The 22,272-nt window shown below is 37.5% G+C and overlaps 1 protein-coding gene across 3 annotated transcripts in view; it reads right to left on the reverse strand.

Annotated features, from left to right (window-relative positions):
• The window catches only part of MACC1 (MET transcriptional regulator MACC1), a 92,181-nt gene that overhangs the window by 17,165 nt on the left and 52,744 nt on the right, over positions 1 to 22,272 (reverse strand). Inside the window, exons 8-9 of one of the 3 annotated variants that reach the window (XR_011698302.1) lie at positions 15,593 to 15,832; positions 14,129 to 14,679 (exon numbers count right to left, since the gene is read on the reverse strand). The exons of 1 other annotated variant lie outside the window; for it this stretch is intronic. Coding sequence is in view for 1 of the 2 variants with exons in the window: in XM_071560875.1 (XP_071416976.1) it covers positions 15,799 to 15,832 (34 nt within the window). In the remaining variant the exon portion in view is untranslated. Of the gene's footprint in view, positions 1 to 14,128; positions 14,680 to 14,967; positions 15,833 to 22,272 lie in introns of those variants that run through there. One more of the 3 variants, XM_071560875.1, reaches the window with a different exon arrangement.

Raw genomic sequence — 22,272 nt, forward strand, 5'->3', positions numbered from 1 at the left:
CAGGTCGCTTGCACTCCCTAGAGATGTTTTTAAAGCCTTCTCACTCTCCTGCTAACGAGCAAGCCACGCCTCCAACTCTCCTCTGAGTCACCTGCTGATAGCTGAAGGAGCAGCAAACAAAGCCTGCCAGGGAATTCCTTTGACATCAGTAGAAATTATATGTGTAGATTCAGTGAGGGCAAATTTAAGTCTGAGGTACTTACAGTTAAAGATACAGCTTGGCAACAGAGTTTACAACATGAAAATCAAGAAGTAGATTGGATTATTGTTTCTATTCAGCCTGTTATTGTCCTACAGTACTGAAACAAATAAGACCATTTCTTTGTTAGCAAATCACTCTCCTGGTTTATGCTACTTTAAACTGTATGTAGGTTGTTTTGGTTTTGTTGTTTTGTTGTTTTGTTGGTTTTTTTTGCTTTTCCCACAAGTAACTTATACACTAGTTTCTAGTATTCTAATCTAATATATTCTAAGACAATTTAGGATTTCCAGTGACTATAGAAATTATATACTCAAGATACCTAACAATATGAGTGTGATTTTCAGTTACGCTATGATCAGTAGGCAGGTGAAGCTGAAGGACTTCAGTCTGTTGATTCAAATGGATTCTGGATCAAGACCTCAACTGTTGGATAAGAAAGAAGGTAAAATTGCTGGCAAAATTCCTTCATCAGTTGTCATTAATTTCTAGTTGGAGTTCATAACTTCCTGGCTACATTCACACAGACAAATTGAAAATTCAGCATTTGAAAGAACAGTTTTACAAACGTTTACTTTGCTGTGCAGTCTGCAACAGGAGTTATTTCCTATTTCAAATGTCTGGAAATGCTGTTCCCTGGGAAAAAGACAATAACTAGTAAACACTGAATGTTTACAGGGAATTACCGTGTCTGATGTCCTTTATGAAAACCAATTATTCTAAACCAAAATCTTTCTTGTCCAAGGGAGGCTATTTATAGACACAATTACAAGGATTTTAGCATACATTTGACTTCTTATACAGTGAGTTAAAATGACAGAATTACACAGTGCTGTTAAAATGAAACATGAGTGCATATCTACTGAAAAACTCAGGGAAACATGGAGAAAAATAAATTCTGTTTTGTTTTGATTGACCAAGAACTATGTGGTTTTGAATAGTTTAAGAAATCAAAACAACCAAACTAGATTTCCAATCGACTTTCAGGATTCCTTCTGTTCTTTTTGTGCCTTCTGACTCTCAAAATTAAAAAATAAAATTAAAAAAAATAATCAGAGGATTAAACAAGTGGAATTTGTTTGGTTTGGTTTTGTTTTTAGCCTAGTTTGTCAGGTTTTTTGTTTTTGTTTTTCTAATTTGATTGGAATTCAGGCTTTTTTTCATATGCTTACAAATTAAAAGATGGTAGTTATCATCATTACCTAAATGCAACAATAAGATTTTAGCTCATTTTTAAAAGATTCTTTTTGATGATCTGACTCTCCAATGGGACCATTACATCATGGTCTAGTTTTCCAATATTCATCTCATTTCTTTAGCTTATCCCATAAATGGCTGAGCTGTCCCTGTCTCAGTCCTCTGATAACCTGAAAGTTTAAATGAACACAGAAAATGCATGTGGAACAGAGAACATGGGTCGTGCATTCCAGTTGTGCTCAATGAAAAAAAGTCACAAGAAAATGGAGTAGCTGAAAGAAGTATTTTCCTAAGAAAACTTTCTCATGACATGCAGCTGGCAACTCTGAGGTAGCATATGCCTCATATGACACTGAATGTCTTTATTTATAGACATACAGAACATGACAAGCCAAACACAGAAAAGACAGTTCATATAAGTAATGTTAATATGCCAGTAGCCCCTCTAGAGGAAGAACTACACAATTTGCAAGGAAGTTCAGGAACCCCTTCAAGTTAGGGAGTAATGAAGGGTAAAGTTATCAAGTTTCAGGGGAATTAATGCATTTCAAAATTATGACTAATATGAACAGCTAAGATTCTGGACTTTAGGTTTTGAGACCAAAACAAGAGGTCCTGAAAAATAAGGAGATTTTAATGTAAGGGAGACAGAATTGGGTAAAAATTTGGGAAGTTCTTTCATTCACACAGAAAGTGATGCAAATGAGATTTGAAAATTAAATTGAAAGAGCATGTCAAAGAAAATTATGATGACAGAGGACAACCCTGAATACAGGGAGCAACAGAGCAACATCTCTTTTGACATTGTAACCATCAAAGCAGCCAGATAGCTTTCTGAATGGGGAACAAGCATTTGAAGGTCATAAAAGGAATGGTATTAAATCTAATCCAATTTATCACTAATATTTTTTGTACTTTTTCCAGCTTTTCCTTTCATGCAGAATTAAGAATTAGGGCAAAAGAAAGATGTGTAGGGTAAGAAAGACACAAAATGAACAAATAATCTTTTTGTGAACTTTGCAAAATCCTGTGAATTGCAACATATAAGATCATCACAGAGCTAAACAATTTCATAGTACTTTTGCTCAGACTGTATTGTTCACTCTTACAAAAAAAAAAAATTAAAAAAACCAGCAGTGTGATAAGGAATACAGAGATCACTTACAGCAGCAAGTTCTAGGTGTTATTTGCCTTATCCTGGTCAAATTTTATACTGTAAAGAATGTTATTCAGACAAATCTCCATTTACCAAAATGCTGGATCTAACATTAGAAAAAATTAAACAAAGGGAAAACAAGAATTCATCTGAGCTGATTCTGTCGTTAAGGGTTTTATTTGTTTTGTTTTGGTTTTGTTTGTTTGTTTGTTTTACTTCTGACAGATATATTCTTAGCTTTTCCTTAAATTGGCACTCTGAGCAAAGCCTAGAACTCTGCTCTTTCTTTGACACTGAGGAGCTAAACCACATGTTTCACAGATTTGTATGAAGATACAAGCTACAAAAACAGGGGCAACATAGTGAGAACAAATGGAAAAGAAAAATTGGTTCTATTTTGCAACTGGATTTTAGCATATAGGAAATTTAAAAGATCTATCAGTCCTTTCAATAACGAATTCCTTTCCCTAATAGCATTTGTGATCAGAGATTTCGTTCTGCATAGGAAACGGGGAATTGCTCACTTCTTCCTTGTCTACTTAGGACTACGCAGAATTTCTTGAAATGTAAATATCGAAATGTTTAAATTCATAACTAGGGGTGTGTGACTGCCATTAGTTTCTGAAAAGACATGTTTCATGAGACACCACCATCCCTTTTTATGTGGATGAAGACCAACCACAGTCTTGCTCTCTGAAGTGTTCTGGAATACTTCACACTTGTATCAATTGACATTAATCCTCTGTTTGTACAAGTATCACAACCATGTGGGAAACCTTTACTGGCCCAAGCAGCAAACACTTTGAAAATACCATATCCAGAGTGTCAGTGACTGATGAGATTTATGTTAGTGGAAGGAAACACAAGCACACTAAATCAAGAGATATTTATGCAAGCTTCATTTTACTGTATATTTTGCCTTGTTATGAAGTTATTTATAGGTACAAAAAATTTACTTAATCAGTGCTTCTGTGCCTGGCTTCTGTTTCAAAAATTCATCAAAAATTCATCATCTGCTCTGTTCAATAATATATACTTTGAAATAGAAAGAAACAAACTATAAATGACATAGTAGGGAAGGAAACACATGCTGCTCTATATTCATTTTTAATGGATACGAGTCATGAAAGTGAGTGAATGTAAAATAAACAGGAACACTAGTTTGTAAGATAATAAACAGAAAGAGTTAAAAGATGTTTCTCTTTCATAATTTTTGAATTTCTCGATTACAGAAATTTAATGGAGAGAGGTACTTCTACTACACTTTTCAGGAATCTTAACTTCAGATCATTCTACAACCCTGCACATTGTACTGTGTTGTACAGAACTGTACTTGGAGTAAAGAGTCCTGATGTCTGAGTCCAGAAGAACTACATTCAGCACCTGGGGAGGATCAAATGCTTGAAAGTCATTGCTTTTGAACTGGTAGCTAAAGCTTTACTACAGAGGACCAGTCTGACATTTCTAGCCTAGTCCTGGGTGACATCATAGAAATGGTGAATGAATTTGGGTGCATTAATTAGTGCTGATCTTTGTATACCTTTGCTACCTGAAGGAAAAATCTGCACTGAAACCAGTACAGATATCACTGTGAACAGTGAATGGAGTGGGATTTCAGACTTGCAGTTTTTGAGTATGTATCTAGCAAGTGTTGAGTAATTGGAGACAGCACTGAGCAAATGGAGAAATGGGATTTGGAAAAAACCTTCTTGCATAACCTTTGATTCCTCCTTACAATAAAACTGTGTTCATGTCATTCTTAGTGACAGGAAGATGAGTGTAATCCTTATGGGATTTATCTGTTGGTGAGTCTTAATTACTTCTCCCTGAAGGCTACTGAAGGGCTCGTGTCAGCAGTCGGAGAGCAGACAGTGATGCTCTGACAAAAACTTCTCAAAGCCTTGCTGGCAAGAGTACTTATTTTGATTCCAGTTACTGTCAAAAGCACGAATGAAAACTGCAGAAGTCCCCAGGCATTTCTCGAAGTAATGAAGTGGAAGATTTCTCCCAGAGGAAGATGGACAAAGTTAGAGTCACACATATTACCTTTCATTAGGAATGCCAGGGTCTCAGGAGAGCCCTATGCAGAGCTTTCCAACAAGCCTCTGAAACAGCAACAAGTAATTATTTGCACGTCAGAGAGCCTTACAAAATGGTGAGATGGACAGAAAGGCTTCCTGTGAAGGTAACCAGCATTTGTAAGCTTAGAAGAAATTAGGTTATTCTGCTTTATGGATCCACAATCCAAAGAGCTGCAGAGTGCATATATAAACATTTCTCAAAATGTGCATGTTCAGTTGAGATGTAGATTTGAGACCCACATTTCCCGTAGTCATCTAAGCTATTTTATAATAAGAAGCCTAAACATATGCTCTGATTTCTCTTGGTGAAATCCAAGTGTATCTCTCCTCCTTGCTGTTAAATACCAGTGTAAAGCTGAGAGCTCCATGGTCTGAAGAAGCTCTAAACCAGCCTGTGAGCCTGGACCTCTCTCGGCTTGGGATTCCTTCGTGCTTCCAGTGTCCAAGTCAGTATTTCTGCTGTTTCAAAGACACTTCTTACATTTATTCCAGATGGAAGAACTTATCCCTCTTCTCTCTTTTGCCTCTTCTCTCAAATCTTTCTGAGGTGGGCACAGACTCCAAGGAGCTGTGAAACCTCCTTTGGCCAATCAGACAAATAAGTCTGAAAATTCTAGCAACATTTCTAGGTCATAAATTAGGTAAACGTATATGCTAGTTCAAGGACAATTTTGAGTTTAGCATGGTCTGTTGACAGAAAAGGTTGGGATTTACTGAAATAGAGAACACAAGTTATCAGAAGAGAAGGAATCAGAAGAGGAATGAGAAATGTCATCCTGCTGGGGCGCAGCACAAAACTTCAGTATAGCTTTTTTTACATTCCTCTTTATCTGCAGTTGCACAAGTGAACTAGTTTAACTTTTTTTTATAGAACTGGAGTGCAAAAACTAGGAAGGTATTAGTAGAATCAAATATTTGAAGTTTTTAGGTGATAAAGAGGAGAAGTTACGTATTTTACAGAGCTAAATATACCTAAGTGACATACTGTTTGGTAGGAAGTCAGTCCTCAAAGAGTTTTTTCTCTCCAGCATTACAGAGTGAGCCATAAGACTATCTTCAGGAAAAAATAAGAACACAGTGCTAAACAAGACTTCTTACCAGGAGTTTAAGAAATCTTTAACATTGGGCCCAGAAGTGTGTGGGGTTTTGCTATCTCATATTTTTGGGCTGTTAGTTTTGTTTTCTTTCTCTTCCTGAACCTTCTCTTGAGATTACTGGGAGAGTCCTTGCAGCAGTTTCAAAGTTCAGACAAGAAGACTTTGTCCCTCAATGGAAAATTCATTATTTTTGTTATGGAGGCAAAAATGTACATCAGTGTTTCTAACATTTGGGTGTTTCATGCTTCTCTTTCCCTATGTCCCTTATTGGAGTGTATATTGGTAAATAGCAACAACAATGAATGAGTCCATTTAATTTTTAATTTGGTTCCTACATGAATCAGTCATTTTGTCATCTAAAAACAATGTGTCTTCTGTCCTTCCTGGACACCTGAAAATGAGAGGTTTTGTGGCTGTAAGCATTATTAGAATCTTATCCTATTGCTACCTTATTGTTTTTTCTATCTTACATTCCTGTTTTCACTGATGGTTTATTTTTAGTGGTTAGCTACAATGTAAGATTTGCAACTAAACAATACCAAATGTGTTATCAATGTCTTCAGAAGAAAACATATCTGATAGCATGATACTTATTTGTGTGATAGGTAATGTTAGTAGAAATAGATAGCAGATGCCTCCTCTTCCCCATTCTTTTTATCAAAACAGAATAATTATGGATGAATACAAGACAAAATATTACTTTAACTTCCCTTGCAAGCTAATTGTTCACAATGGTAAGGAGAGATGATTTGCATGTTTGCATAATGAAGTACAGATGAAGGCAGACTGAGTGCAAAGGAAGCAGGATCAATCACAGGAGCACACTGGGTTGCATATGCACACTAGTGTGGCTGGTGGACTTGCTAGGCTAAGTCAGAAAGCCATACAAATATCAGTATACCAGCTGAAGAGGTTTCTGTCTGCAGCTGCCTGTAAGTCAAACTGTAGCTCTGCTTCTGGGAATGTTTATGTTCACATTTTAAGAGGCATTTATTAGAGTATAAAAATGAAAATGCTCAGAGATTGGCTGCACACAATTCATTGTAAAGGGCACAAAAATGCCTTTGCTTGGTTTTGTGTGTTTGAACAGAATAATTAATGAGCCTGACAATTTAATTCTGCATAATCATATTCTTGTAAGAAACTCCACAACTTCTCATTAATCAAATTCTGCAGAAAAAGCAGATAAGTTGCAAAAATAGGCATGAAATAAACCTTGGGCTCCACTGGATGCTGCTGCACCTGAACTTTCAAGAAGCTAAAAAAAGCCATACAAATGTGGAAACTTTACATCTTTAAGTTAAAACTTTTTGCTGCCCATATGAAAGATTAGGAAGTAGATTGGACCCCTCCCATGGTTTAGATTACTGGTGAGCAAGGATCATGAATAGTAGGAGTTGGTGGATATAAATGGATGATGTGACCAGGATCAGCCCCTAGGAAAGGTATATCTTCTTGAAGGCAGAATTGCCTACTTTCCCAGTCAAGAGAGATGAAACATTGACCTGGCACAAAATCTGGACAATCCCTTTTACTGTCATCCAGATCGTTTTCTAAAATACTCTGAAATAGTTACAATTACTGCTAGATTTTACAAAAGTGACTTCAGCACTTTGAAGATTATTTAATTTTTAGTGGAATACAGTGGGATGTGGTCTAGGGGCATTGATTAATGACTATTTATTACATGAGGGTTTTTTAAAAGTTGCTTTATATTGTACCTGATTACCCACAAACAAAAGTGCTGCACCACACTTGGTACAAGCATTCATTCTACGTGGTCCAAACCATGAACCTATACAATTCTATCAAATGAACAATATAAATACTCAATCCCAAAATTAATGAATTAGCTGCAATTAATATTAGCTACAATTAATTTTATTTCTGACCAAAATTATCTATAGTATTTAGTTGTTCTCTGAGGGTCCAGGTTTTAAGCACACAGAGTTCACAAAAGAGATCTGGTCTGCTGTTCTTTCCATCTCTATCAAGAGACAGAAAGTTATAGAATCACAGAATATCCTGAGTTGGAAGGGACCCATAAGAATCATCAAAGTCCAACTCCTGGCCTTGCACAGGACCATCCCTAAGAGTCACACCACGTGCCTGAGAGTATCATCCAAATGCTTCTTGAACTTTGTTAGGCTTGGTGCTGTGACTGCTTCCCTGGGGAGCCTGTTGCAGTGTCCAACAACCCTCTGGGCAAAGAAACTTTTCCTAATATCCAGTCTAAACCTCCCCTGATACAGCTTCATGACATTTTCTAGACCACTTATTTCTAGCGAGGTCTAGTGTCTCTGCTTGTTGTTAGCAGTGACTCTCAAATAAAGTGACAGACTATTCTCTTTATGACATTTCAGATTTGAGGAATAATGTCACCTATTTCTGACAGCATTGTTTCTTTGGAGTGACAACCCTATGGGACCCTGGGGCAACATACTGTGACTCACTACTGGGATGGGGTGGTTTGTTTGCTAGTTTGGTTTGTTTGGTTTGGTTTGTTTGCTTTCCAAAATATTTCTTTTAAACAGAAAGAGTAAATTCTATTTTGTAATAAAGTCATGCTAAATACAGAACATACTCTGATTCTGCATCCTTTCTATTTAAGATTTCTTTTCCTCTGTCATTTTTGTTCTGTACCAGAACATCGCCCACATATTATAGAGGGTGAGCTTATCCAAGGAATGCATATTTTGCACTGAGATTCTAGGGCCCAGGTTATCCACTCAGTGAATGTTAGTGAAAACCTGGACTTCAGCCAGGGAAGTAAATGGGTCATTTTCTGAAGAAGCCTGACCAAGAGGTTAGTGCTTCTTGAGGTCCCACCACTCTGCAATTTATGTCAGTACCAGAACTATCAGATTTGTATGGACTCCAGTGATTTCAAACTTCTTCCCTGTTTAATGTAACACATCCTCTCCACAGATCCTTATTTCACTGCACAAATTGTTGTAGACTTGGAGGGACGGTGCTCAAACAGATATATTCCTGCATTAGCTTATACTTGTGGCTTTGCTGCAGAAATATTTAAGATTGGAAATTGAAGTCACAGTTAAGAAGGCAGGTATAAGTTGGTTTCTAGGAACCAGAATATCATGTTGGAACAAATTCCAAAAGCTGAAAAATAAGAATTCTAGGACAAAAGCTTTTCTTCGGAAGCAGGTGCATATAGCTTCCATAATCTGAGATATCTTTGAGAGGATAATCCCAAAGCATGTGCCTATCCTTTTCCACCTTCCTCAAAATACAGAACATTTGTTCCATCCGTAGCTGTCACAAGTGCCAGAGCAGTACCTCCCCTTGGGATTTGGCTGCCTGGGCTCAGTAGGCACATAGGTAATGGTGTTGGTGTCAAGCCTTGAACTCTTTGGAAATGCTCTACCAAGAATCCTTGTGAGAGCTTTTGTTCCCTGCTTTCACAATCCCTGATTTTTTCAGGAACTGCTTTTAAGCCATGTTGCAGCCTTTTCTGTGGATGTTCTTCTATTTCCCTTGCTCTGATACTCCGTTGAGGTTTATTCCCAGCTGGCAGCTAAGCACCATGCAGCTGCTCGCTCAGTTTCCCCACCAGCGGGATAGGGGAGAGGATCAGAAGGGTCAAAGTGAGAACATTTGCGGATTGAAGTAAAGAGAGTTTAATAGGCAAAGCAAAACAAGGAATTACTTCCCTGCTTCCTGTGGGGAGGCAGGTGTTCTGCTGTTCCTAGGGAAACAGGTCTCCATCACATGTAATGGTTACTTGGGAAGGCAAACACCATCAATCCAAATATTCCCCCTTTTTGATTCTTCCCCCAGCTTTATATGGTAAGCATGACACCATAAGACATGGAATACTCCTTTGGTCAGTTGGAGTCAGCTGTCCCAGCTGTATCCTCTCCCAACAACTTCTGCACCTTCAATCTACTCATTAGCAGGGCAGTGTGAGAAGCAGCAAACGCCTTTACTCTATGTGAGCGCTGTTCAGCAGTAAATAAAACATCCCTGAACTAGCAACACTGTTTCCAACACAAATCCAAAGCACAGTCCCATAATAACTACTATGAAGAAAATTAGCTCTACCCTAGTCAAAACCAGCACAACACCATAATTCACTGACAACTTTTCTGCTTGTCCTCAGACCTGACTCATCACTTTGCACTTGATGGATGATGATTAGACTTTTGGATGACCTTGTTTACCATCCCAGACCTGCCCTCCATGCTTAGGCACTGTGGGCCTGTTCCTCTATCACTGCTCCCGCTGGTCATGGAGCAGCACGTGCCCCTGCTGCTCCCTGACAATTAGGAAAGAGACTCTGGGCTCTGAACATTCATACATCTTTTACTGGCCTTTGCTGCTCATCATAGTCTCTCTCAGTCATCTTCAATGACTGACAGTGACCTGTAGGATCAGGATTTCACATCACATAACTGAGGGTTTGCTGTAGCATCTAGCATATGAGTATCTACATGATTTATACAGTAATAAAATGTCTGCAGACTATCTGAAATCCACACAGATGCTAGTAATGAGTAGCGTGAGAAGAAGACATAATTGGCCTTCTCCATAACAAATCCAACAGCAGACTGGTCCTATAGTGTAAGGGAATCCAGGCTTCCTGCCAGCACTGCTACTGCCCTGGAGGGGTGAAACTGTGGGTGTGTGATGCAAGCTCATGCAATAGCACAGATACCAGTTCCTCATCAAGGCCTTTAATGCAGATGGCTTTATCTTGAAAATAATTCTTTTTTTTTGCTAAACATCCCTTGTCAGGGGGTTTGAAATTAGATGATCTTTAAGGTCCTTTCCAACCCACACCATTCTATGATTCTGTGACCATCTTCAGTGACCAGTATCCAAACTGGAAGAGAATTATTCTTATTGCAGGTTTAAGATCAAGGGAGAGGACCATGGTGCAAAACCCTGCTATTACAGATTTTTTTATCAGTTTATCACTGCCTTAATCCTAAAAATATGTAGCTTCTAATACTTTTGTCTTACTTATTTCTCATAATATATAGGTAGTTTTGGCTCACTTTCAGTCCTAGTCAGTTGTCACTTAGGACTTACAAGAGATGCTTTATTTTATTTCATTCTGAAGTCATGCAAAAGGTTAAATTGTTACTTCCTCAATCCTTTCACTCACACAAACACTCACACATACATGCCCTGTCCCCCTGCTCTAGCTCTCAAGGTAAGTCTACAACTAAAGTTCTGCCTATGAGAAGATGAAGTAGGATGAAAAGGAAGTAACGTGTTGTGTAGAGGTACCTGTCATAGACTTCTTTGAAATCTACTCCCTTAAAGGAAGGGAGTTGGCTGCATTAGCAAAGAAAATAAAAACTATCAGCATAAAGTTTAGATCTTGGGGAGTTGAGGCACTTATCACAAGTTAATTCATCCCACAACACAAGTCCCATTCCTAAATCATTTTTGTCCTTCCTAGACTGAGAAGATGTAATGAAATTTTTCTGTGGTCATCAGAACTTGTCATTCCTTCCATAGGGGAATATTTCCAGGAAAATGCTACAGCCAGTTATGGTTTGGAAGAATTATTCTGTACTGTCTTTTTTTTTTTTTTTTTTTTTGGTGATGCGTGCAAGTTAGAGGACAATGACTTAGAAAATGGGAATTGGGAAATTATGTTGTGGAAAAAGTTGACACTAAAAAGACACAATCAGTGAAGCAGGGAACTAATGGTGTACTGAAGGGTCTACAGGTGATCCCGTATCAAGAGATGCTGATAGACCTCAGTTCATCACATATTGTTGAAATTCTGTAATTATACTGAAATAGCTGAGCAGTACTAACATCTTTCACATATGTTATTTTAATTCAAAATATTAAAAAAAATTTAAAAATATTGGCAGAGGCTTTGAAGAAGCCTCCTAATGCCTTTAATTAGTTACCTCTGAAAACACATTTAATCAAAGTGCTATCTCAGGTAGAAAAGAAATGCAGCCAGCAGAAGGACAAAATATGTTCAGTTTCCATGGAGATTTACTCAAAGGAAAAGAGAAGGTAAGAACTTCTTCCATAGATAAGACAGTAAAATGTTCTTTACAACATCGTAAAGTCACCTAGTCAGTGATAAAAAAATCAATGAAATGCAATAGCTATTTCCTAATTCTCTACCTGTAAAGATAAGCAGCATAAATTTTGAGAGGCTAAGGAAGGGAAGAGTTCAAAACTATATCTGCTAATAAGTATGCTTAGTACCAGGCACAGTCTGCTGAGTGAACCAAATCTCTCTTTGCCAAAGTAAGTCCTATTTTTAGAATGATCACTGTATTCTGTAAGCACATCTATGACTTAGCTGGTTAAATCAAAACATTATCTGGCCTAAAAAAAGCCAAAAGCAGATGATGCTTTTTATGACTACACCTACCAATATAAATGAGGCTTTTGTAAGGTTTTTTATTGATCTTAGTTTTATATTGGTATATTTGGTTTGTTTAAAAAATGCAGGAGCCCCTAGAAAATGCAGGCATCCCTAGTTTGACAGTGCAACGAAGTGATCTTTAGTAAAGGACACAATTGTTCCTTGAAAATATAAACAAAAGAGGGGTTTTATTATTTTCTTGTAGTCAGTGATATAAGTATTGTTTTTATACTTATTATCAATATTCATTTATTGATTTTGTTTTACTGTGTATTCATGCTTTTTTTGTTGCCTTTTTGGAGTCTGAAATACCCTAAGGGAGCCAGGATAACATCTTTCACAAACAAAGACTGCATCAGCTTAGCTGTTGGTCAGCATTTTTCAGAAAGATAACTATCTTCTTAGTAAATTAAACAGCATTAATCCAAATGCAAATCATAAATTCTATAAGCATGAGCTGTAAGAAGTGATTAATAAAATTCAGTTTAATTTCAGTGAACTGCAGTCCTTCTGAAGTGACCTCTGCTGCCTCCTGGCTATACATTACATTGCACATTCAACAGAAATCTGACAGTATCTTTTATGGCATTGTCACATTTTAAAGGTAAATTCATCTTATGAATACCTTGCTCAATGAAGGCCTCATCATGAAATTTTTGCTCTTATTTCATATCTTATTTTGTGAGCAAACAGGTAATTCCTGGTGATATTAACTCCACAGTACAAGCAGCATCAGTATAAGATTTCCTTCATTTCTTCATTACTGAAGCAAATCAATCATTTATGTTCTATTTTCATTTCAACCTACTGATTTTAGACAAGGGTCACATGTGATAAACATGATAATTTCAGCAATAAAGGGTAACTCTTACTACTTCATCAGCTAGGGATTTATTTGCCTCTCACTTTGCATCATATAAATGGTGAGTCTTTCATATGGGACAACACTAACATAAATCCATAGTAAATAATTAGGTCTATAATCTTCTTTCAGGGATTTTGCCATTTAAGTTAGCTGTGCAGGAAATATAAAACATCCTGAGATCTATGTAGTAATTATATTTTTTTTAGGGTCTGATTGAGATTCCACATAAATTAATGAACATTTTATCATGCCAGGAGCAATTGGCTTAAGTCTTTAGGGGTGAACTTATTAAAATAATAATTGCTTTTGTATTAAAGTTGTATCATACTTAGGAGATAATTAGAGTTGCTGAAACTTTATGGATTTGGCAGTCAAATGCAAGAACCATTTCAGAATAAGAAATCTGTTTAAAAGAAGCACAACATCATTGTTAGTCAATGAAAAATCATCATCATGCTGGGCTTCATGAACGAAGAGTTGGAAAGGGGTCTACCCATGTGGGTGTGTCCTTCCAGCCTGCGCAGTGGAATTTTTAGCTGAGGCACAGCTTGTGTGGAACTGGCCCCCCCACCCTTTAACTCCTGAGGTTCATCTGCCATGGCCGAGTGAGCTTGGACAGTGACAGTGAAGTCCTCAGACTAGAACCTACAGCCCCTGATTTTCCCAGGAGGTCTCCCATCCAAGTACTAACCGGGCCTGACCCTGCTTAGGTTCCAAGATGTGATGGAATCGGATGTCAGGGTAGCATTTAACTGCCTGCAATGAAAAATAATGCTAGGTCAAAAGACTAAGTTTTAACCTTTTGGAAGGCACTGTGACTTGTGCTAAAACAGTTTTATGTCTACCTGAAAAATACTTCCAGACAAATTTTATAGCCACACTTTTTGAATGGACTTTTTTCTTTTAATCATGCAACAGTGTCACAATATTTAGTAGACCTAAATAATGAACATAACCTGTTAGCATCTGTATCCATAGCAGATTTGGTGAAAGCATGTAGCATCCCTTGTGCAGCGACAAAGCCCCATTTTATTTCATATCTTCCCTAATGCTGAAATAAATTGCTGGACAATATCATGGCATTTGGCAAGGAAGGAGTAAAATCCTTACAATGCTGAGGATGTCTTAGTTATGATATTACTATTTTAGGTCATCCAGAATGTGTGTGTCATATTTATTCTTGAAATGTTTCCTCTGAAGAACTAAACTGCTGTTTTAATTACCTAATGCAAATTCCCCCAAATCCAAAATAAAAACAAATTAATTTCTCAGATGCAGATAATGAGAACAAATCAATAACACCATTGTAAAATAGTAGTACCTTCAGGAGACAGCTGCAAGAGTAAATAGGTCCATTTGTTTTGAAATCCTTCCCTGAACATCATGACTCATCTTCTGGTTCTATTTTGGGCTCTGTCGTATGTGTGTGTGGCTGAGGTCACACAAGCCAGTAATCCAAGCTACTGAAGCAGTGTGAGTTGTCAAAAAGAATAGTTTATTATGAGGATTTGCTATATAGAAATGTCTTTTCATGCTCTGCCTGTTCATAAAAGGATATGAGCAATAATCTGCCTTCGCTGCAATGACTTAAATCTTCTTATTCAGAACAGGAGAGAGCTTCAGATTTCTTCTCTAGGTAATGTCAAATCTAACCCTTTACTTGCAGGGAAATCAGGTAAAAATAGTCAAGATGGTTTTTCATTTTATCTGGAAAACAGGTCTGGAAGGGGCAGAGAAACAATATATATTTAAAACAGAAATAAATTTCTAGGTCTAGATAGTAACATTTGCTGTAATAGTGCTCTCAGAAGACTAAAAAGGTCCATTAGATGATTTTTACCCTTTCATCTTCTAATTAGAAAAGTTCAGTACATATACACTTGATGACAAGCAGGATTGTGAGTGCTTTCTTTGCTTGCATGTCAATTTTGAGAGCTGCAAAGAGTGCAGAACACTCATATTCACTCACTGACACATCTGTGAGGAGATGTCGAGCTGGGGCTTGTTCAGGGCACATGATGAGTCATCTCTGGCTAGCAGAGAGTGCTGCTCATCTTGGTGAACAAACCATTCTGGCCAGAGTATTACCCGCTCGGAGGAAAGTAGATGTGTTGGGAGAGAGAGGAGACACCCACAATATTTTCACATAGAAAATTGTGTGTTTCCTCCAGTTTTTAAGATTTGCATGTGTCTTTTTGAGAGCGGAGAATACTGGTGCACTTTAATACAAGCCTCTTGATGAAATGATGGTAGCTCTTAAAGTCAGACAAAGAGAAGAATAAGGAACCACTAGTTTTAGTAGAGTACTGTCACTAGGCACTCATCACTTCAGAACAATCCTTACTTTTAGATTTTACAGCTTTGGAATTCCAGGAACAGCACTATGTTACAAACCATCACAAAGAAAATAAAACCTGTTATGTGTACTATGCAATTAAAATTCTGGGGCAGTTTATGTCTGCCTCAGGTGCTAACTTTCAAAGAAAACTTGGTTGGCAGTTTGGGTTTTAGTTGCTGTTGCTGCTGATCACCTATTTAATTTTTTACTCTTCATTTCACTTTTGTTTTTTTCCCCACACAACTCCAACCCCCTTCACAGTATGGAGAGCTACTAAATTTTCTAAATTACTTACAGTGGTGATGGGTGTTTCCTGACCCTAAATTAGGATGGGTCTTCATTGGACTCTGACCAAAAACTCATCTCTAGATTCAATTCTTTCACTGGTGTCCTGGGATTAAAGTAAAATGTGAAGGAAGTCACTTTACGACTAGAAACAGCAGGCCTGGCAGTCCATCTTCCCTCTGACATAGACTCTCTCTCTGTTTCTTCCAGGACTTGCTATAATGGACAACGTGATCCAACCACAGCAAAGCTTTGAAAAAGCAGAAATGATTGGCAATCAGCAATAAAATAACTAGCATAAGCTTTATGAAGAGCCTTGAATGCAAAGGCATCTGGACACTTTGGAGTCAGTAGCTAATGTAGAGAAACAGTAGTGTAAAATCCCTTGTGTTTCTTATTATGTTACTGCATATAACCAGTATGCTTTAGGGTGTATGGCTTTTCAGACTAGTGAAACAAGTGAAGAAACCGTGGCTATATTTTTCTAATCAACTGTTTGGAGAAGAGGCCTTTCCATTTCTTGAAGGAAAACTGATATTTGCAAAAGGTATATACTCCACATAAGCTCCCATTTCTGCTACATGCGAGTGAATGTATTGATGCTGTGTCTTTCAAATTCTGTGTATTTATTTGTCTTATAAACTTATAAAAAAATCTGAACATACACCAAAACCTAGTAAATTCTAATTAGAAGAACATATGTTGTTATCAAACTACAGGTACTAAACATCTGGAGTGAAGTGAACTCAGCAGCATACCCAGCAGTATTCTATCAAGTGAAATGTGCAAAGTATCCACATAGTTATTAATTTATATTTAATTTGTGGGAGTAGTACAAGGTTTATATGCTAATGGAACAAGAACATTTCTTTAGCATTAAATCAGCTGGGTAACTCCTTTCACTGGGAAGAACTCATTGGTTTGTTTCTGTAGATATCAAGATATACTCTAGGAGAAAGGGGTAACTTGCTATGTTTTTCCAAGATGTAGCCATCACAGCAAAATGACTGGCTGGTATCATTATATCCCACTTTAAAATAAATAAATTTAAAAATCAGAGAGAATACACTTTTTCCAACATACAGAAAAAAAAAGTATAAAAATTGCTGCTCCTAAATTCCATGTTTGCCAGGCCTGAGGTGTAGAGATTGACTTGTGCCTATGGCACAGATATAAAAAAGCCCTAATAAATGTGAGCCAGTAGCAGCTTTTGCTTTGGCATTTAATGAGCTTTTTGAATCCAGACCATAGTTCTTGCCTAACTCATGGCAAAGCTCTGGCATTTTAATTAATGCAAATCATAGACAAGTTGCAACAGATGAAAACGTGCAATGGAAGCATAAACTGCTGTTGTTTGTTGTTACCCTCTACTATGGAAATTTGAAAGCTGCAGTAGAAAGGTATCTGCTGAATTCTATAAGAATGAAAAAGTAGAGCTTTAGCAGTATTGGATCTCAGTTATTAGGTTCATTTTTCTCTCAAGGGAAAATAGACTTTCCTTCTGTAAAGATTTTTTTTTTTTAATTTCCTCATGGTGTGCAGTACTATAAATTGCATTCAAGAGACTCGGTTGGAATTTACAAATTACTATAGCCTTTTATTGTGTTTTATGCACTAGTCAAACTCGAATGGCTACTGTAACTGAAGCAATATAGTAGTCATTTTCTACACAATTTGATTTAGGGAAATCTAATGTATGATGAGAACTTATTACAGTATTGAGCATTAATATTATTTCCTGCTTTATTCTGGTTTAGAACCTTCTTCAAATGCAAAGCTCATTCACATTCTCCCAGTCACGCTCAAGGTTATTAATTACATTACCATTACTTCCTACCTTCAACTCACTTTTGGGGAATTTCTACCCTCAGACAGTTATTGTGTTTGGAAAGTCCTTTATGTTAAAGTTTTGCAATAATATATAAAAGTTGCTTCTTCAGCACTATCCAAAGTTCTGGGTACTAATGAGACACCCAGTAACTCCTGCCATTGCCCCACATGAGGAGCTGCAGCCATGGCCCCCAATAGCGCAGCTGTAGCTTTGTTCATGTTGCTGATGGCAAGGGAAGTTTCTAAGATTACCATGAGCCTCCACACCACTCTTGCTCTTTGATGTGTGACTTCTAGTCCAATACACTTAAAGCTATTTCTTGAGATGGATTTGTGCTAAAAATAAGGACCATTGAACCCAAATGTGCCAGAACTCTATAGGTTTGATTTGCAGGGAACATGCTTTTCTGCACTACCAACTTTGTGATTTTAAGATGAAGTCTCCTGACATTTGCTGTTTAAGTAAATGACCTGTCTCTTGAAGACTGGTGATTGTAAGACTGTCTGCTTTCATTTAGGTGAAATCTCTAGGCCCTTAACTGCCAGGCAAAGTTTGAAAATTTATTCTGACTTCACTTATGTTTTTGGAAACAAAGACTGATTCTTTCAAACTAAAAAATAATTTGGGCTTTATGACTTTTATTTTGCACTTGGCAAAATAGTACATTGCCTCTGCTGTAACTTTTGTCACTGTCATCAGTGAAACAACAGTGACAACTGTTGAAATTGCTTTGAAGATCTCTTAGTTTACTGCTTCTTATTAAGTCAGACTGTAAATTACAAGAGTTAGCATAATATATTGATTAACCAGCTGACCCAGGGATCCCTATGTGAAAATAAGTAACATTAGATTTTTCAGAAATTGAATGAGATGAAAATACATTGGGTTTAGCAGATGAGCTCTCTGCCCTTGACTGAAAATTTCCTATCTACAATAATGTAAATAGTTTTAAGCATAAAGAAACTGGTTACAGATGTCTAACAGGAATAAAACACAGGAAAGCGTTGGAAAGAAAGGAAAACTGAGAAAATCCAAGAAGTTTTCATCAAGTAGTATCAATTTCAGAGTGCTCATTAGCACTGTGAAACCAGAACTCTTCATGCTGACAACAGAAAAAGAGGTTGCCATGTTGTAATAAAATAATTTTCTGCTCCAAGGAAAACTGACTTTTTTAGCTGTAGATACTTTACTGCTTCACAGAAGAAAAGCAGTGGAAAGTGCAGGATGCTGCACTGTATAGATACCCTTTGGCTATACTAACTTTTCACGGATTCTCTGTAATAACTTTCTACAGCTTTCCTCTTCCTAATCACAGAACTTTGAATGCCACAAGTAGCTGGCAGATGCCTCCCAGATGGAGAAAAGGGCAGAAAGGGCCCCAGACTGCTTTAAAAATATCAAAGAGGGAAAAGTCCAGTTTGGATGGGAATTAGTCCATCAGAGTTATAAACCAGCATGAAGATAAGTATTGAAGAATGCCTCTGTGTTTGACTCTGCAGTCCAATGCTCAGGGCACTTAACTGATAGAGAAAAGACCTTGTTTAAGATGCATGCTTCATGGTGATATGCGAAATTAATATGCCTACCCTGAATTTTAAAAATTATTACTTTATTTTTAAAAACACCACATGAGATATAAGTAGGTTTTCCCCTTTCATATGAGTTCCTTACCTCATAGGTTATAAGACTGGGATATTTTCTCTTTCATATTATTTTAGCCTTCTAACCATCAAGTTTTAGAACATAACTCAGATTTTTTTGAGTCAGAATCTTTCATTTGTTAATATTTCTTCAGTTTCAAACCAATGCTGAGACTTAATCTCCTCCTCTGCTTTGTGCCAGCTCCACTCATTGTGTCATGGCAAAGCTTACCTTGTCTTGGCAACAAGTCCACACTGCCAAAGGGTAGCAAGGGGACTATTCTGTTTCAGCCACTATCATTCTAAGCTTTCCCTGAATTTCCTTGCCTTCCTGCAGACTGGAGAAACAGCAGGGTTTCTCAACCTCACCAGTAGCTGACTGCCACTTCACTATACCAAGAGGGTGTTCAAATAGCATATTCAGCAAGTACAAACAGCCTTAATTCATTATTAAATTACCTCTAGCTGGTAGCTGGACAGGAACCAAGCATGGCAATGCAGAAAATACAGAGACTTAACCCTTCATGACTTGCTCATTCATCTTGCCAGACAGTTTTGTTGTTTTAACAGTCATTAAGGAAGTGTATGATGCCATACAATGTAATCTAAACATTTCTTCCTCAGAAAGTTTTAATCTTCACCAATGGACCAATTAACTCTCTTTTGAACTCAGTAGATTGTTGAAGTAGCAGAAGTACATGCAAAGTGATTTTATAGCCTAACTGTACCAATGTTTGTCATGTACCAGAAAATCACCTAGAAGTGTTTTTTTTCCTGTCTTAGAGTACAGAGGCTCTTGCATATGGATAGGATGTGTCAGTAGTCTCTGTAGGTCAGATCTATGTTCTTATTTCATTAAAACTCAAAATACATTGGAGATTTTCCACCTTTCTATTTCATACTTATTATCTCCTTTTTGTTTTGTAACTTATTCGATCATATTTCTGTGTGTTTCCCCCACTTCTCATATTCACCTTCCTATTTTTCACTCCCTTTTCCTGTGTAGTTCTAAACTTGATTATCTAATAAGACTTTTTCTCCTACTGCGATTAAGCTGGAATTGAAGAAGATTGCTCACTTCTCAGAAATAGAAAATGGCCAGGAAGCATGCATACTACCTGTGACCAGAACATAATTGAAATGGTAAGAGATGTAAATCTGTAGATAAGACACTCCAAAGTGTCTGTACAGGTGGTGTTAAAGACTGCATCTAAGGAAATCTGTCACTGCACTGCTGAGAAGAAAAAAATGAAACGTTAACTTTCAAGAAACATTGACCATGGAACGGAAATATTTTCTCAATGAAACAGTAAACCTAAAGACTGTATTGGTGGAAATGTAAGGAGGGGAAGAGGGGAGAATGATGTCCTGCTTCATGAAAAAATTTCAAATGTCCCTCTGGAGAGGATTTGCACTTGGGGCATCTCATCAGCATTGCACTTTCATCCTTTCCCCAGTCACCTTTTTCTTGCTCAGTCTGGGTGACAGTCAGTGCAGTATTGTGGAGAAATAAGAAACAAATTTCGCTCACTATGTCAGAACAGTAGGTTCACCAGAAATTCAAGGGAAAATTATGAGGGTGGAAAAGAAAGAAAGAGCTAGTGATATAAAAAGGACTGAGAAACAAAGGGACAACTGAAATATCAGCGTTCCTTACTGTTAAGGAATAGTGAGCAGCAGGCTGATTGAAGACAAATATTTTGCTAAAGCCACTTTTACAACTAGAAGGTGATTGCTATATATGAATCTACATCTCTCTTTAAAATATGCTGCTAATTCAGCAACACATAAAACAAAGGCTTGTTTCACCATTTGATAAAAAAAGACAGTGGCTTTAGTGAATGTAGAAAGTTTCCCAGTATCTTTGTCTCAGGTGATGCTTTTGCTCAATTTTGTCTCAATTGACCAGATAATAGTATTTTTAATGCATTATAAATATGCTTTATTATCAAAAAAAAAGATCTTAGTGTACTCTGCATGAATGGATGTGAGTGCTATAGGAAAATGAAGTGTTTTTCCAACAGAAGTCATAAATAGTTAATTCTGCAGCAAACATCCACTAGTTTTAACCATTTTTGGGTTTTTTAATGGTACTCAAATATTTTATTTTCTTTCACAAAAGCCTGCTTGTTACTTGCAGATCTGATGCTGAATCTGTGTAAAGTTCATTATGAGACATTTTTTTAAAACTCCTGGAGAAACTGAGGAGCAAAGGTGACTAAAATAGAGTGTTCACAAGGACTGGAAAAGAGAACAGCCTGCAGAAGACCCTGCGGCAATGCCAGTGTTGCCTTTGAAACCCAGGAGAGATAGTGCCACTGGGGAGATCATTATGCAGGGGCTAGTATTCAAAAAGCTTCACAACACCTTTTAAAGAAGTAGCAAAACAAAACCATGGCAGAGACAGATCTATAGGACCTCAGCACAGCCTGTGTTGCCTCAGAAATAGGTATCCCCTGCTACCCCAATCCCCTAAGAGATCAATTATGGAACTCTTTTGAATAACAAAACATAAGTCAAATTTCAGTCTCAGCTCCTACCTTACCTTGTATTTAAATTCAGTCCTCAGAAAGCCTAGCTTATGGAAGAGGCAGTGGGGCACAAGGGGTCAGATAAGTGTGTAGCTTAGAGTTTTTGTAGTGCTCTAGCTTGGCATGAATAACTAGGTACCTTGCACAGAAATGCTTTTGGTTGGGTTTTTTTGGGGGGAGTGTTGTTTTTTTTTTTTTTTTGGTTTTCTTTTTTGGTCCAGTAACTGTAGTATTAATGGTTTTGGGCACATAATTTCCATCCCATCATTTTTAGATGATCTGCTGCAGAGACTAACCCTGGAGATCAGTATGGCATAGAAAGTCTCAGGCTGGCAATAGCTCTTGGGCTACTCCCCACTTCCCATTTGAGACAATGGCTGGTACCTCCCCAATGCCCACAGTCTGATGCTGCCCACAGCTGCCCTGGAATAGACTACACTGGCACCACCTCACCCAACCAGGAGCTCCCTGCAGAAAGGAACATTTCCACATGAATTACTGCTCTAGGGCATGCTTTTAATTAGTGCCATTTCTTTGTAGCTGGTGCTCTGTAATGGTCTGAACAGACTGCAAAACTTTGCTTTAGACAGAGGCCAGTGCACAGAAATGAGGGGACAGTGCCAAGTCCGGAGGTATTTATACAGGAACCTTGTAATGGATTTCTGGTAGCCCAGGATGACATCAGCAA

The sequence above is a fragment of the Pithys albifrons genome, chromosome 7 (assembly GCF_047495875.1).
Source record: "Pithys albifrons albifrons isolate INPA30051 chromosome 7, PitAlb_v1, whole genome shotgun sequence".
In the NCBI taxonomy this organism is placed as follows: domain Eukaryota; kingdom Metazoa; phylum Chordata; class Aves; order Passeriformes; family Thamnophilidae; genus Pithys; species Pithys albifrons.